Source organism: Oryctolagus cuniculus, chromosome 9, assembly GCF_051225735.1.
Source record: "Oryctolagus cuniculus isolate XC-2025 breed Fujian yellow rabbit chromosome 9, ASM5122573v1, whole genome shotgun sequence".
NCBI lineage: Eukaryota > Metazoa > Chordata > Mammalia > Lagomorpha > Leporidae > Oryctolagus > Oryctolagus cuniculus.
In genome coordinates this window covers 134911608-134926695 of record NC_142875.1, presented here as the reverse complement: position 1 = coordinate 134926695, position 15088 = coordinate 134911608, and the positions used below count along the sequence as shown (strand labels likewise).

General features: G+C 46.5%; 1 protein-coding gene across 4 annotated transcripts in view; it reads left to right on the top strand.

Annotated features, from left to right (window-relative positions):
• ADAMTS20 (ADAM metallopeptidase with thrombospondin type 1 motif 20) overlaps positions 1-15088 on the top strand; it is a 170178-nt gene that overhangs the window by 28922 nt on the left and 126168 nt on the right. For all 4 annotated transcript variants that reach the window (XR_016213193.1, XM_089304055.1, XM_089304054.1 and 1 more), the window contains exon 4: positions 12965-13224. Coding sequence is in view for 3 of the 4 variants with exons in the window: in XM_089304055.1 (XP_089160181.1) it covers positions 12965-13224 (260 nt within the window). In the remaining variant the exon portion in view is untranslated. The remainder of the gene's footprint in view (positions 1-12964; positions 13225-15088) is intronic.

The window sequence follows — 15088 nt, the reverse complement described above, 5'->3', positions numbered from 1 at the left end:
TGATGGCTCAGGTGCTTGGTTCACTGCTACCCCGTGGAAGACCTGAATGGAGTTCTGGCCTTGTGGTACAGTCTGGCCTTGCCCTGGATACTGTGGGCGTCTGGGGTGTGAGCCAGTGGGTGGAATCTCTCAGTCTCTGTCACTCTGACTTTCAAATAAATGAAGTAATGTATAAGTAAACCTTTTTTAAAAAGAACAACCAGGACAGCCTTTGATGGGAGCTTCTGCATTCTGCCTGCACGCATATCGGGAGGAACTAGAATTTCGGTGTATAAGATTTGTGGGAGTGGCCGGCGCCGCGGCTCACTAGGCTAATCCTCCGCCTAGCGGCGCCGGCACACCAGGTTCTAGTCCCGGTCAGGGCGCCAGATTCTGTCCCGGTTGCCCCTCTTCCAGGCCAGCTCTCTGCTGTGGCCAGGAAGTGCAGAGGAGGATGGCCCAAGTGCTTGGGTCCTACACCCCATGGGAGACCAGGAGAAGCACCTGGCTCCTGCCTTCGGATCAGTGCAGTGCGCCGGCCGCGGTGGCCATTGGAGGGTGAACCAACGGCAAAGGAAGACCTTTCTCTCTGTCTCTCTCTCTCACTGTCCACTCTGCCTGTCAAAAAAAAAAAAAAAAAAAGATTTGTGGGAGTGACTTGGGGGTTTCCAGTGTCTAGTTTTTTCTTGCAGGGCCTCAAGATGAAGGGACAGTGCCAGATCTGTCTCTGGCTTTGTTCCAAGTACAGCCGAAGGCCGTGTACCCACATCCCGGCCCCGCGCCGCACTTGAGTAACAACAGGAGTACTGCGCTCTGTGCGCTCGTTCCCTCTTCCAGTCTCCCAGGAAGCAACGTTTGCCGTTCAGACTCGTCTCTGAGTTCTCGGCGTTCTGCACCTGTTAGTCGTGTGACCTTTCAAAGTGGCGTGTGGCGTGACCTCAGCGGTAACAAGTGATGGCCACTTCTTTCTTAGGTCACTTCTTTGTTAGGCCGCTTACTCCGTGGTGGCTGCTGCAGCTTCCTGTCTGTGTCTCACGTCTCTGTTTTCAGATGTTCGCGGAAATAGCAACTGATTCAGGGATGCAGGGGGACTATGATGTCAGGAATTTTTAGGTCTCCAGTTTGAGCTGACCGTGGGCCAGTCCACGGTCCTCTGCCCTTCTGTTACCAGGAGGTCGGGCTCAAATGATTAGCTTGTGAAACTTTGAAATGAAGAACTATAAAAATTCTTAGGCTGTGAATCACAATTGTGAGGTCATGGCAGCAGTGTCTGCTGACACTGGGACATCAGAGAGGGCAAATGTAAAGCATCTCAGATTTATATTTTATTAGCTTTGCTACAATGGGCAGTTTAGTTACTTTGCTCCTGTTTCTCACTTTCCTCACCTGTAAAAATATATATAGAACCTATATATTTTTTAATTTATTTATATATTTGAAAGAGTTACATAAAGAGAGAAGGAGAGGCTGGCGCCGCGGCTCACTAGGCTAATACTCCGCCTAGCGGTGCCGGCACACGGGGTTCTAGTCCCAGTCGGGGCGCCGGATTCTGTCCCGGTTGCCCCTCTTCCAGGCCAGCTCTCTGCTGTGGCCAGGGAGTGCAGTGGAGGATGGCCCAAGTGCTTGGGCCCTGCACCCCATGGGAGACCAGGAAAAGCACCTGGCTCCTGGCTCCTGCCATCGGATCAGCATGGTGCGCCGGCCGCGGCGGCCATTGGAGGGTGAACCAACGGCAAAGGAAGACCTTTCTCTCTGTCTCTCTCTCTCACTGTCCACTCTGTCAAAAAAAAAAAAAAAAAAAAAAAAAAAAAAAAAAAAGAGAGAGAAGGAGAGGCAGAGAGAGAGAGAGAGGTCTTCTATCCGCTGGTTCACTTCCCAGTTGGCTGCAACACCTGGAGCTGAACCGATCAGCCCAGAACCAGATGGTTCTTCTGGGTCTCCCACATGGGTGCAGGGGCCCAGGGACTTGAGCCATCTTCCACTGCTTTCCCAACCATAGCAGAGAGCTGGATCAGAAGTGGAGCAGCCGGGACTCAAACCAGCACCCATTTGGGATGCCAACACTGCAGGCAGTGGTTTTACTCATGCCTGCCCATAGCACCTGTCTTATTTAGTAACTGTTACTACTGAAGGAGATGGTGTGTGTGATGTGTACCTGTACCTGATGCGTAATGAACACTCAGCATTATGGTGATTGTTTCTTAAAACATTTATTAATTTATTTATTATTTATTTATTTAAGGGGCAGAGTTACAGAGAGAGGGAGAGATAGGGAGAGGCAGAGAGAGGTGTCTTCTATCTGCTGGTTCACTCACTCACCAGATGCCCACAATGGCCAGAGCTGGGCTGATCTGAATTCAGGAGCCAAGAGCTTCTTCTTGGTCTCCCATGTGGGTGCAGGGGCCCAAACGCTTGGGCCATTTTCTGTTGCTTTCTCTGGCATTTAGCAGGGAGCTGGATTGGAAGTAGAGCAGCTGGAGCATGAACCTGCACCCATTTGGCATGCCAGCGCCACAGGCGGAGGCTTAACCTACTATGTGAGAGTGCCATCCCTGATTATTTTTAATGATAGTGTTATAAGAACAGTCAGCCGTGGGGCCTGCATTGTGGTGTAGCAGCTAAAGTTGCTGCCTGCAGCGCTGGCATCCCATACTGGCACTGGTTCCAGTCCAGCTTCTCCACTTCGGAGCGCCGGCATCCCATACTGGCACTGGTTCCAGTCCAGCTTCTCCACTTCGGAGCGCCGGCATCCCATACTGGCACTGGTTCCAGTCCAGCTTCTCCACTTCGGAGCGCCGGCATCCCATATGGGCGCCGGTTCCAGTCCTGGCTGCTCCACTTCCGATCCAGCTCTCTGCTAAGGCCTGGGAAAGCAGTGGAAGATGGCCCAAGTCCTTGGGCCCCTGCACCCACATGGGAGACCCAGATGAAGCTCCTGGCTTCCAACTTCAGCCTGGCCCAGCCCTGGCCATTGCAGCCATTTGGGGACTGAACCGGTAGATGGAAGATCTCTTTTCTGTCTTTCCCTCTCTCTAACTCTGACTTGGAAATGTAATACATAAATAAGTCTTTTTTATAAAAAGAAAATTCAGTAGTGAGGCAACATGAATCACCAGAAAACGTTCTGTTTTATAGCATACCTGATGTGGCCCCAGTTTCTTCCCAGGGACTCCCAGTTCTTTGAGCTGTGGGGCATTCAGTGGTGGTCAGAGAGTCTGATAGTCAAGATTGTAGGCTCAGGGCCGGCGCTGTGGCACAGTGGGGTAACGCCCTGGCCTGAAGTGCCGGCATCCCATGTGGGTGCCAGTTGGAGACCTGGCTGCTCCACTTCCGATCCAGCTCTCGGCTATGGCCTGGGAATGCAGTAGAAGATGGCCCAAGTGCTTGGGCCCCTGTACTCATGTTGGAGACCTAGAAGAAGCTCCTGGCTCCTGGTTCGGATCAGTGCAGCTCCGGCCATTGTGGTCAACTGGGGAGTGAACCAGTGGATGAAAGACCTCTCTCTCTGTGTCTCTCTCTATCTGCTTCTCCTTTCTGTGTAACTGACTTTCAAATAAATAAGTAAATATTACAAAAAAAGTAAAAAAGGTGGTAGGCTCTGGAGTGAGCATTGCTTGTTTCCATGGCCTTATTCTGAAGGTGGAAGGCTGGGTACCATTGGAGAAGGCTCCATGCCCCTCTGTTCCTGAATTTCTGCTGTTGTGTGTCACAGTCTCAGCACTCTGTCATGAAGCTGGCCAGCTCTTTGTTCTTGTTCCTCAGCGTCTCCCTTCTTGCCGCCTGTCTCCTTCCCCTTCTGTCCATGAACCCTTACTGAGCACTTGTGAGATGAAGAGCGCATTGCCCGTGCTGTTCTTGGTGTTGGGGACTGTGTAGATTCTTGGTGCGGGAGCGGATGAAAGTATTTAGTGTTGGGCTGGTGGCGAGGGACCAGTGAGGATCGTGTTATTTCATCTTGAATAAGGATGAGAGGAAAGGGTTGTTCCTTAACATTAATTTTTCTGGACATAAATGAAGATCAGTGCGAGGGGCCGGAGACTGAAGATGGTGAGGCTACTTGGGAGACTCTGTGCCCAGGTTTGCCTGGTTCTAACATTGTTCGAAGGTGAGAAAGACTGGATGAGCTTAGAGGCAAGTTAGCTGTTTGAAGGAGGAGCAGTACAAAGATGTTTTTAAAGGAGAAGTGGCCATATGTGCTGACTAGATGGTAGAACTAGAGAAGTGAGGAGAGGAAGAGCCCGAATGGGGTGTGGGCTTGGCATGCGAGTTTTGGGTGTTGGTGGCCATTTCTCATGTTAGTAGAACAGCGAGAGTGAGGATGGGAGAAGAAAATGGCAAAACCAGTTTTTGTGTATTTTGAATGAGGTGCCTGTAGGACATTCACATAGAATTATGGGCCTTTTTTTTTTTTTTTAAATACAGGCTTCTAATGACATTATTAAGCTAATTATTAGTACTTTATATTCTTATGAATTACTATTGATTTTTAGCATTCTCCTTACATTCTAGAATATACCATGCTGTTAGAAGGGTTATAGCCACTGATGTAACTTTTTAAAAAGAGTTGTTTGTTTATTTGACAAATTTATGCAGAGAGAGCAAGGGCGGAGATCTTCCATCAGCTAGTTTACTCTGCAGATGGCCACAGTGATCAGAACTGAGCCAGACCAAAGCCAGGAGCCAGTAGCTTTATCTGGGTCTCCCGCATGGGCAGTAGGGGTCCAAACACTTGGGTCATCCTCCGCTGCCTCCACTGCTTTCACAGGAGGTCAGGGATCTGGATCAGAAGTGGAACAGCCAAGACATGAACCAGCTCCCATAGGTAGCAGCTTTACCTACTACACCATGATGCTGGCCCCCACAGGTGCAATTTTTAAGAATTTTGTGCTCTGCTGAGCAAAATATCACTGTGACTTGATGTGCATGTTTCTGTAGTTTTGTTTGGTCTGAATTAGTTTTGGATTATCATGCAATTGTTATTAATAAAGGGTAAGGTACTGTTTTAACTTCTGACATGATGCAGCTTAAATAGAAAGCAAAGCATTGCGTAGAAATGTAACCGAAATGCCAAATGTACTTTTTAAGTAATTTTTTTGAAAGGCAGAGTTTAAGAGGGAGACAACCCTCCCCCGCTACAGAAACACACACACACACACACACACATCTTCTATCTGCTGGTTCACTTCCCTAAATGGCCACAATGGCTGGTGCTGGATTTCTCACAGGGATGGCAGGGCCCCAAGCACTTGGGTCACCGTGTAGTGTGTCCCAGGCACGTTATCAGGGAGCTGGATCCGAAGTAGAGCAGCTGACACCTGAATTGATGCCCATTTGGGAAGTCAGCATTCCACTGTTGGCTTAACCCACTGTGCCACAATGCTGGTCCCATGGGTTGCCAAATGTTCCTTGAACTGTAGTTTGAATGTTCATTTCTCTTATGCTTAGTGATGTTCATGGTTTTTTTTTTCTTTACTTGTTGCCTGTTTGTTTACTACTTGTTGCCTGTTTGTTTACCTTATTTTGAAAATATTCAAGTAATTTGTCAATTTTTAATTGAATTATTTTCTTTTACTGGGTTATTTGAGTTCCTTATCTCTCCTGGATGTTATCCTTTGTGTAGTGTATAGTTTGCAAATACTTTCTTGCATTCTGCAGGTATTCTGTTCAGTCTGTTGACTGTTGGCTTTGCAGAAACTTTAACTTGATATAATCCCAGTTGTCAATTTTTGCTTTTGTTGCCTGTGCTTTTGAGGTCATACTCAAAATATCTTTGCCAAGACAAATTTTCTAACATATTTCTGCTGTAGTTCCTTCTAGTAGTTTCCTAGATTCAAGTCTTACGTTTTTACATTTATTCTCTTATATAAATCTTATAGGCTCCTTCGTTAAAACGTTTTTTTTTGGTCTGACTGGGTTATTTCAGAAGACCTATTTTAAGCTTAGAGGTTCTTTCTGTGTGATCTAGATGGTTGTTCAGCCTCTCAGTTTTATTTTTTATTTCATTTATTGAGGTCTTCATGTCCAGTGTTTGTTTGGTTGTTTTTTATGCTGTTTCTTTGCTGAATTTCTAATTCAGATTATGCGCTATCTTCCTAATTTTGTTGAGTTGTCTGTTTGCTCTTACGTGTTGTAGCATGTCCTTCAAACCATTCGTTTGAATTATTTTTCAGGCAATTTGTCAATTTCCTTTTCTTTGGGCTGTGTTGCTAGAGAGATACTGTTTTCCTTGGAGGTGTCATGTATTTTTTTCTCGCTTCTTGTGTCCCTACGTTGATATTGGTACCTCTGAAGGGTCAGCTTTACCACTCTGTAGGTGGCTTTTGGAGTAAAATATTTCTTCTGGCATTGTGTCAGCTGAGAATAGATGGGCTTTGGATTAAGGTGTGCCTCATAGCTCAGTATTTGGCCAGCTTACTCAGTTGTATCGATAGTGGTAATTCCTGTGGCTGTCTCGGTGGTCTAGGCTGCGGGGTTTGCAGTTCGGTAGTTTGGTGCAGCTGTCTTAGGTGGCATGGGTTAACCAGCATTTTGTGTGTGCATACCCAGCTGGCTGCATGGCGGCAGGCTGCACTGTTGGGCCCAGATGGAGTTCCCATAAGTGAGGGTTGTACTGGTACCTTCATGAGGCCGCAGGGGGCCAGGCTGATCAGAGTGGATCGTCCAGCTGCTTCCCAGAGCCAAGAGCATGAGTCAGGTCTCCTGTTTGCTTCCCAGGGCTTCCGAAGGCCAGGTCACTTGGAGAGGCTGCTCAGCTTCTTTCCAGGGCTGGTGGCAAATAAGCAGGCACCCCACCTTCCTCCTGGGGTGTTGGCAGGCCCAGCCACGGCAGGCTGACCTGCCTGGAGCTTCCTGGGGCTGAGGATGGACGAGAGGGAGACACCCCACTTCCTGTGGTTTTGATGGCCTGAGCAGCTCGCGGCAGCCAACTTGGCTGCTTCTTGCCAGGCCTCCTGGCTGGTTTGCCAGGAAGAGTGGGCTGAGATCTCTGGATGGTTGACTTGCAGCTCCACTGGATTCCCTGGTGGGCGTGGCCCCAGAATATCTCTGTGCATCAGAGACCTGCATGAACAGGGGTGCAGCGTGGCATTGCAGTAGTGGAGAGCCTCACAGCTCCCCAGAATGGGCTCAGGGCCCGTGACGACTGCAGGCTTGTCCAGTAGCAGATACGCAGGTGTCTGTGGCGTTGGTGGGGACTCCCCCGGACCCTGCTCTCGCGGTGTGAAGTCACTGTTGGTTTAGGCATGGTTTTGAGAGACGCCATGATGGATGCTGTGTGCTCATCTCGCGTTTTCACAGGGCCGTCCTGGGTGTCTGTGCTCTCTGACTCCAGCACTCTGCCTACACACCCTGGGGAAGCAGCAGTTGCTCGTTCTTTGTTCTGGGTCGTGGTTGTGGAAGGAAGCACCTCGGCCATCTGTGTTCAGCCATCTTGCTGGGGCTTTTGCTTTTTGATGGACACATTTAACTCCTTGACCTTTTGTGACAAGTGACTCATTTAGCTTTGTCCCTTTCGTTTTTGTTACTACTGCTTATCAGCTGTGTGTATGAGCATGTTGCAGATTTCCCACCTGTAAAATGGGACCAGTGCAGAACCTACCGTATGGTATCGTTGATTTAATATGAGAGTATTTTGAAAGGGTCATTGGAAATGGAATTAATAGATAAGTTTATTTTGGTGCAAAAATTTTTCAAGGAAAATTACCAGAAATATGCTTGTAGCTGTTATTTTATTTCACATTACGATACTCTGATGTTTCTTCCTTTAAATACTTTTTTGAAAAATTATTTTATTTATTTGAAAGAGTTACAAAGAGAGGTAGAGACAGAGAGGTTTTCCATCCGCTGGTTCACTCCCCAATTGGCTGCAACAGCTGGAGCTAGCCGGCGCCGCAGCTCAATAGGCTAATCCTCCGCCTAGCGGCGCCGGCACACCGGGTTCTAGTCCCGGTCGGGGCGCCGGATTCTGTCCCGGTTGCCCCTCTTCCAGGCCAGCCCTCTGCTGTGGCCAGGGAGTGCAGTGGAGGATGGCCCAGGTGCTTGGGCCCTGCACCCCATGGGAGACCAGGAAAAGCACCTGGCTCCTGGCTCCTGCCTTCGGATCAGCGCGGTGCGCCGACCGCAGCGCGCTGGCCGCGGCGGCCATTGGAGGGTGAACCAACGGCAAAGGAAGACCTTTCTCTCTGTCTCTCTCTCTCACTGTCCACTCTGCCTGTCAAAAAAATAAATAAAAATAAATAAAAAAAAAAAAAAAAAAAAAAAAACCAGCTGGAGCTGCACCAATCCGAAGCCAGGAGCCAGGAGCTTCTTCTAGGTCTCCCATGTGGGTGCAGGGGCCCAAGGACTTGGGCCATCCTCCACTGCTTTCCCAGGTCATAGCAGAGAGCTGGATTGGAAGTGGAGCAGCTGGGTCTAGAACCTGCGCCCATATGGGATTCCGGCGCTTCAGGCCAGGGCCCTAATCCGCTGGGCCACAGCGCCAGCCCCTTCATATATTTTTAACAATTGCTATTTGAGATGCAGAGAGGATGAGAATGAGGGAGAGAACACTCCCATCCACTGATTGACTCCCCAAATGCCTACAAAGACTGGGGATGGGCCAAGGCTGAAGCCTGGAGCTAAATCCAGGTCTCCTGTGTGTGCCAGAGTCCTCACTTAGGATGCTCACCTTGATCCAGAGCCAGTGTAGCCTGCTCAGCTGATGACGTCACCACTGCCTCCTGGGTGTGTGTTAGCAAGACGCTGGAATTAGCAGATCCGGGACTTGAAGCCAGGCACTGTGGTGGGGAACCCAAGCATCAGTCAGTATGTTAAACAGCTAGGCCGGATGTCCATCTCAGATAATTTTATTTTCCTTCACTGTCTTTTGTTAACTTTCTGAAAACCCTCTTTCCTGTTTCCCTGTTACACAACTCATTTCTCCCCTCCCTCCAGCCCATGTAACTCCCATTCTGCTTTTTGTTTTACGTAAGTAGAATCACGTGCATTTGGCTTATTTCACATAGCACAGTGTCCTCAAGGTTCATCCATATTGTATATGACAACATCTCCTTCCCTGTAGGGCTCAGTGACATTCCATTGTACGCGTGTCCATCACTTCCTTTATCTCTGTCTGTTGGTGGACATTTAGGTTGCCTACCACCTCTTGGATATCTTACGTAATGCTTCAGGATACATGAGTATGTGACTATCTCTTCAAGATCTTGTTTTCCATTCTTCTGACTACATACCTAAACCTAGAGGGGATTGCAAGACTATGTGGTAGTTCTGGTTTTAACTTTTTCAGAAACTTTCATGCTGTTTCCATAGTGGTTGTACCTTTTTTTTTTTTTTAATTTGACAGGTAGAGTTATAGACAGTGAGAAGGAGACAGAGAGAAAGGTCTTCTTCCGTTGGTTCACTCCCCTAATGGCTGCTATGGCCGGTGCTGCGCCAATCCAAAGCCAGGAGCTAGGTACTTCCTCCCAGTCTCCCATGTGGGTGCAGGAACCCAAGCACCCGGGCCATCCTCCACTGCCTTCCCGGGCCACAGCAGAGAGCTGGACTGGAAGAGGAGCAACCAGGTCTAGTACCTGGCACCCCAACCAGGACTAGAACCTGGGCTGCCGGTGTCACAGGTGGAGGATTAGTCAAGTGAGCCACAGCACCAGCTGTGGTTGCACCATTTTTACCATGCCAGTCCCACCAGGGGTACACAAAGGCGTGTTTGTCAACACTGTCTGTGTGTGTGTGTGTGTGTGTGCGCGCGTATGTTTATGTTGGCCATCGTAAAGGTTGTGAAATAGGATCTTGCTGTTTTTTTCTTTGAATTTCTCTAATGATTAGTGATGTTGAGTATCTTTTCATGTTTCTTGACCATTTGTATATATCTTTGGAGAAACATTTATTAATATTCTTATTAAAATCAGATTATCTGTTTGATTGTTGATTAGTTGTTGATTTTCAAATACATTCAGGCTGTTAATTCCATATCAGTTAAATAGTTGGCAGACAGCGTCTCACATTCCATAGGTTGCTTTTTCACACTATTGATTATGATCTTGGCACGAGAAATTTCTATATTAGATGTTCTTTGAGTCAGCCTTCGTTTACTTTAAGTAAAATACCTGGGAGGAGCTTGTTGGAAAGGAGAGGTTATTTCAGCTTTTAGTTTGGAGGTTAAAATTCAGGGCTGAGTGGTCCTATGTAAGGCATAGGTGGAGGCTAGTGCTGGCGGGTGTGGAAGAATGATTACATAGTGAGCCAGGGAGCAGCGAGAGAGCAGCCAGGCAGCACTAGAACTCAAATAAACAGCCCTCTCTCGAGAGCCACCCTCCAAGGGTGACCTGACGATCTCCCACCAGATGTACCTCTGAAACACCGTAATTAGAACAAGCCTCCACCGTCAGTCCATTAAGCCTTAATGTCAAAGAAGCAGATTGGGTCTGTGTAAGTTCTGGGAGACAGGTGCTGTTCTACCCATAACAGGTATGGTCCCAGTTACCCGTGTTTGCCTTTCCCGATTGTGATTTTGGCATCATTCCCGAGAAATCCTCGTGGTAGCCAGGTCATAGTTCTTATCCTGGGTTTTCTTCTGGGAAGTGTGTGTGTGTGTGTGTGTGTGTGTGTTGTACTTTTGGATGTTAGTTTTCATATAGTGAGTTGTGTTGCCCCGTTTGTTGTAGTTGGTTACATCACATATATGAAGGCTTAATTCTCGGCTCTCTTCTGCTCTGGTCTGTGTATGTTTTGCTGTAGACGTTTTCATGGATGGATGTTTTGTTTCTCTTAGGTACATATCTAGGAGAGCAGCTGCAATGTGATAGGGAGATACGTATCTAACTTAGAAATGAACAGATAGTTTCATAAAGTGATTACAGCAACACTTGGTATGATCAGTTTTTGATTTTGGCCATTCTGGTTGACTGAATCATGTGTGTATGTGTGTTTCTTGGCTGAATTGTTATTTGAAGTACTTAAGGTATCTGAAATTTTATCCTTAATTATATGATCACTAATTTTTGCTCCATTCCCAAAAAAAAATAACATTTTTCTCAATTTCTAAACATTTTCTGATATAGTTGAGGGACTCAGTAAATGTTTATTTTGAATAAATGAAATGGATTATCAAAACATTAAATTTAACTTTTTCATGATAACTCTGAGATTGGTATCTAGGTACCTAGGATCTTCCCTAATATTCAGTAATATTTTAGTAGTTGAGTTGCCCCAGGAGAGAGCTGGTATGAAGCAGTTTTAGGACAGCACATTCTGCTGAGTTTCCTATTGGAATAATTATAAAACCTAAGAGTGAAGTATTGCTAAAACCAAGGTAGGGGCCGGCACTGTGGCGCAGCGGGTTAACACCCTGACCTGAAGCACTGGCATCCCATATGGGTGCTGGTTCGAGACCTGGCTGCTCCTCTTCAGATCCAGTTCTCTGCTAAGGCCTGGGAAAGGAGTGCAAGATGGCCCAAGGACTGTACCCACATGGGAAACCAGGAAGAAGCTCCTGGCTCCGGATCAGTGCAGCTCCACCCATTGAGGCCAGTTGGGGAGTGAACCATTGGATGGAAGACCTCTCTGCCTCTCCTCTCTCTCTGTGTAATTCTGACTTTCAAATAAATAAATAAATCTTCAGGGAAAAAAAAAAAAAACAAGATGGTTTTAGGAATTAGGGAAGTTCGCCTAGACAAGGACTTCAGTTTCTTTTTTACAGTCAGAGGATTGCATTTATATTTAAAATGAAATGAATTATTTTTATAAAGTTTAAGATTTTATTTATTTGAAAGGCAGACAGAGGGAGCTCTTCTGTCCTCTGGTTCATCTCCCAAATCCTACAATAGCTAAGGCTGGGCTAGGCTGAAGCCAGGAGCTCAGAACCCGATCAAGGTCTCCGTGCAGGTGACAGGGATCCAAGTACTTGAGCTGTCACCTGCTGACTCCTGGGGTATGCGTCAGCAGCAAGCTGCGATTGGAAGTGGAGTTGGGACTGGAACCCAGCACTGTGACACGGGGTGCAGGCACCCAGAGCAGTGTCTGACCTCTGTGCCAAATGCCTGCCCCCAAATTATCCTATTAATAAAAATGCATGCTTTTGTGTTTATATCTTTTTTAAAGATATTGTTTATTTGTCTGAGAGGTAGGGTTACGGACAGAGTGGGACAGAGCATTATAAAATTTATATCAATGTGATTTTTTGGTTTTGTATCACTGCTTATTGTTACATGGCTTAATTTTCTGCATTTGTATTTTTACAATGTGTGCTTTTTAAAGACATTTATTTTATTTGAAAGGCAGAGTTAGAGGGGGGTGGAGAGAGAGAGAAAGAGAGAGGAATCTTCCATCTGCTGGTTGACTCCCCAAATGGCTGCAACAGTTGGAGCGGGGCCAGACCAAAGTCAGGAGCCAGGAGCTTCTTCCAGGTCTTCCACGTGGGTTCAGGAGCCCAAGCACGTGGACCATTTTCTGCTGCTTTCGCAAGCATATTAGCAGGGAGCTGGATAGGGAGTGGAGCAGCTGGGACTCAAACTGGCGCTCACATGGAATGCTGGTGCTGCAGACCGTGGCTCAACCCGTTACACCACAGCACTGGCCCCACAATGTACGCTTTTCATACATTGTGTAACAACCACTTGTTCTGTCTTGTGTTTTATGAAGTCCCAGCCTACAAAATGTGATTACTCATTGGCGATTTGAGAAAAACAGGCCCTCCTTCATGATTTTATTTTCTACCCAGTGGTTAGTAAATATTTTTGAATACTCATACCTTTTGAAATAAGACTTAGATGTGGTTTTGTTAGTGCAGTCTGTGAAAATGTGAACATATTTCAAACTTTTATTACTGTGAATAATCTTGTGATGGTGCTGTACAGTGCTAATTGAAATAATTATTATTTCATATTGGAAGCAGATATGTAAGTATTGGGTATTTTTGGCTTTTCTGCTTTTTGCAGTATTTTGAGTCACATCCAGTTTAACAGCTTCATTGTTTCATTTCTACTCCCAGAGAATCAAGTGAAGAAAGCTGCTCTCGCATTTCATAAGCACAGTAACGTGACTACAGATGTTAATAGAAAGAAGGGCACAGTTTTAGAATACCCTTCAAAGAATTCATCATTGGGAGACGAAAGGAGGCCGTCACATTCCAGGAACAAGCGGTTTTTGTCGTACCCAAGATACGTGGAGGTCATGGTCACCGCTGACTCCAAGATGGCGCGTTATCACGGGCAGAATCTGCAGCACTATGTACTCACCCTGATGTCAATTGTGAGTAGGCAAAACGCTTCCTCCGTGCTTCCTAAAATGTCTTTCCACATGAGTCTGGTTTTTTTCCACATAAAATCTAATGTTTTTTTTTTCCTAAAGTCTAGATATAAATAACTTTTATCTGGGTAACATCTCACTGAGACGTAATTTAGATGTCTGTACACCAAGTATTGCACTCTGGGACTGGGACAGTTTCTAAAGCATTTGTGCATCTCTGAAATGACTCAGAAAATGCTGGACTCATTCTCATTTCTTCACGAATGGCTTCTGCCCTCTAGTGACAGCGAATATCCTAGTTGCACTGATCTCTGCTTGGCATTTTAGAACTGGACCCTGTTTCTGCAGAGAAGAAGAACCATAGTATTTTTTTTTTTTAATTTTTTGACAGGCAGAGTGGACAGTGAGAGAGACAGAGAGAAAGGTCTTCGTTTTGCTGTTGGTTCACCCTCCAATGGCTGCCGCGGCTGGTGTGCTATGGCCGGCGCACCGCGCTGATCCGATGGCAGGAGCCAGGTACTTATCCTGGTCTCCCATGCGGGTGCAGGGCCTAAGCACTTGGGCCATCCTCCACTGCACTCCCTGGCCACAGCAGAGAGCTGGCCTGGAAGAGGGGCAACCGGGATAGAATCTGGTGCCCCTACCAGGACTAGAACCTGGTGTGCCGGCGCCGCAAGGTGGAGGATTAGCCTAGTGAGCTGTGGCGCCGGCCAAGAACCATAGTATTTTTACTGTTACTGCATTTTCTATGTCAGAACCTGAGACGTGTGAGCTTTTATCCATGAGTTTTGGGGAATGATGGCATAAGCTGTTGCTAAGAAAGCTGTCTCAGTCAATGTGGAATCTGAGACCACAGTGGCACTGAGTCTTCCATCTGGGGTTGCTGTCCGTGTCCAGCAGTGGTGGTGCCAGTAGCCACAGAACAGATCTCTAACACGAGTGGAGTGTGCTGTTCTGTGTTTGTGGCAGCCCTGGTCTCACATATACCAGTACACACACTCTCACACACACACACACACACACACGCTTTAGTTGGTGGAGCATTCTAGAATTTAGGACTACTTTTTTGTTTAGTTTTAGTTTAGTTTTTTTGGGGGTAATTGCTAATGGCTTCCTCTTACATGCTCAGAAGTGTCCTGGTTTAGTTGATGAGTTACGTGGTCCCCTCTTTATACAGATTCAAGGTTTTCTGTAATGCATCTCAAGGCTGGGAGTAGCACTGCAAGGAAGCAGTTGGATACAGAGGTTTGGCCAGGACAGCCTTAAGATGTTTGAAATCCCTCTGGCTGGAAATCCTCAGTCAAGTTCACTTTGACCTAAAGATCATCGGATTCTGTACTTTTCTTTATGCATGGCATTGTTTATCAGTTTTTGTGATTGTATCATCGTCTTTCTTACCTGAATGTGGCATCTGTCAGTCGGTGCTCAACAAATAATTGTTGTTAAACAAAAGAAAGATTCCTGCTTTTTTCTGAATGTGATGTGTTGTGCTGAACATAAGACAATTGATCCATAAGTTTTCCTGGAATTATATGATGTAGACACTCGTTTCTTGACTTGAATTTTTAAAATGACAGAGGAACTATGTGTAGAAATTTATCCTGATGAAATTTTTTAAATTTCTAGATTCAAATTCATCATCTAGTTATATACTTAAATGGATGTGGGGCTGGGATCCTCCTGTTGAAGGGATCCTGTGAGAACTGTGACATGGGGAGTATGAGTTGGTTCTCAGGATAGTGTATCCATTATATGGAACAGTGGGATCAACCTCACAGTTGAAAATGGTTAGGAAAGAGGACGTTCATGAAGAGGTTGAGTGGGGATCAATAGTGAGGGAAAATACTGCATTTTGTAAATGCAGCAG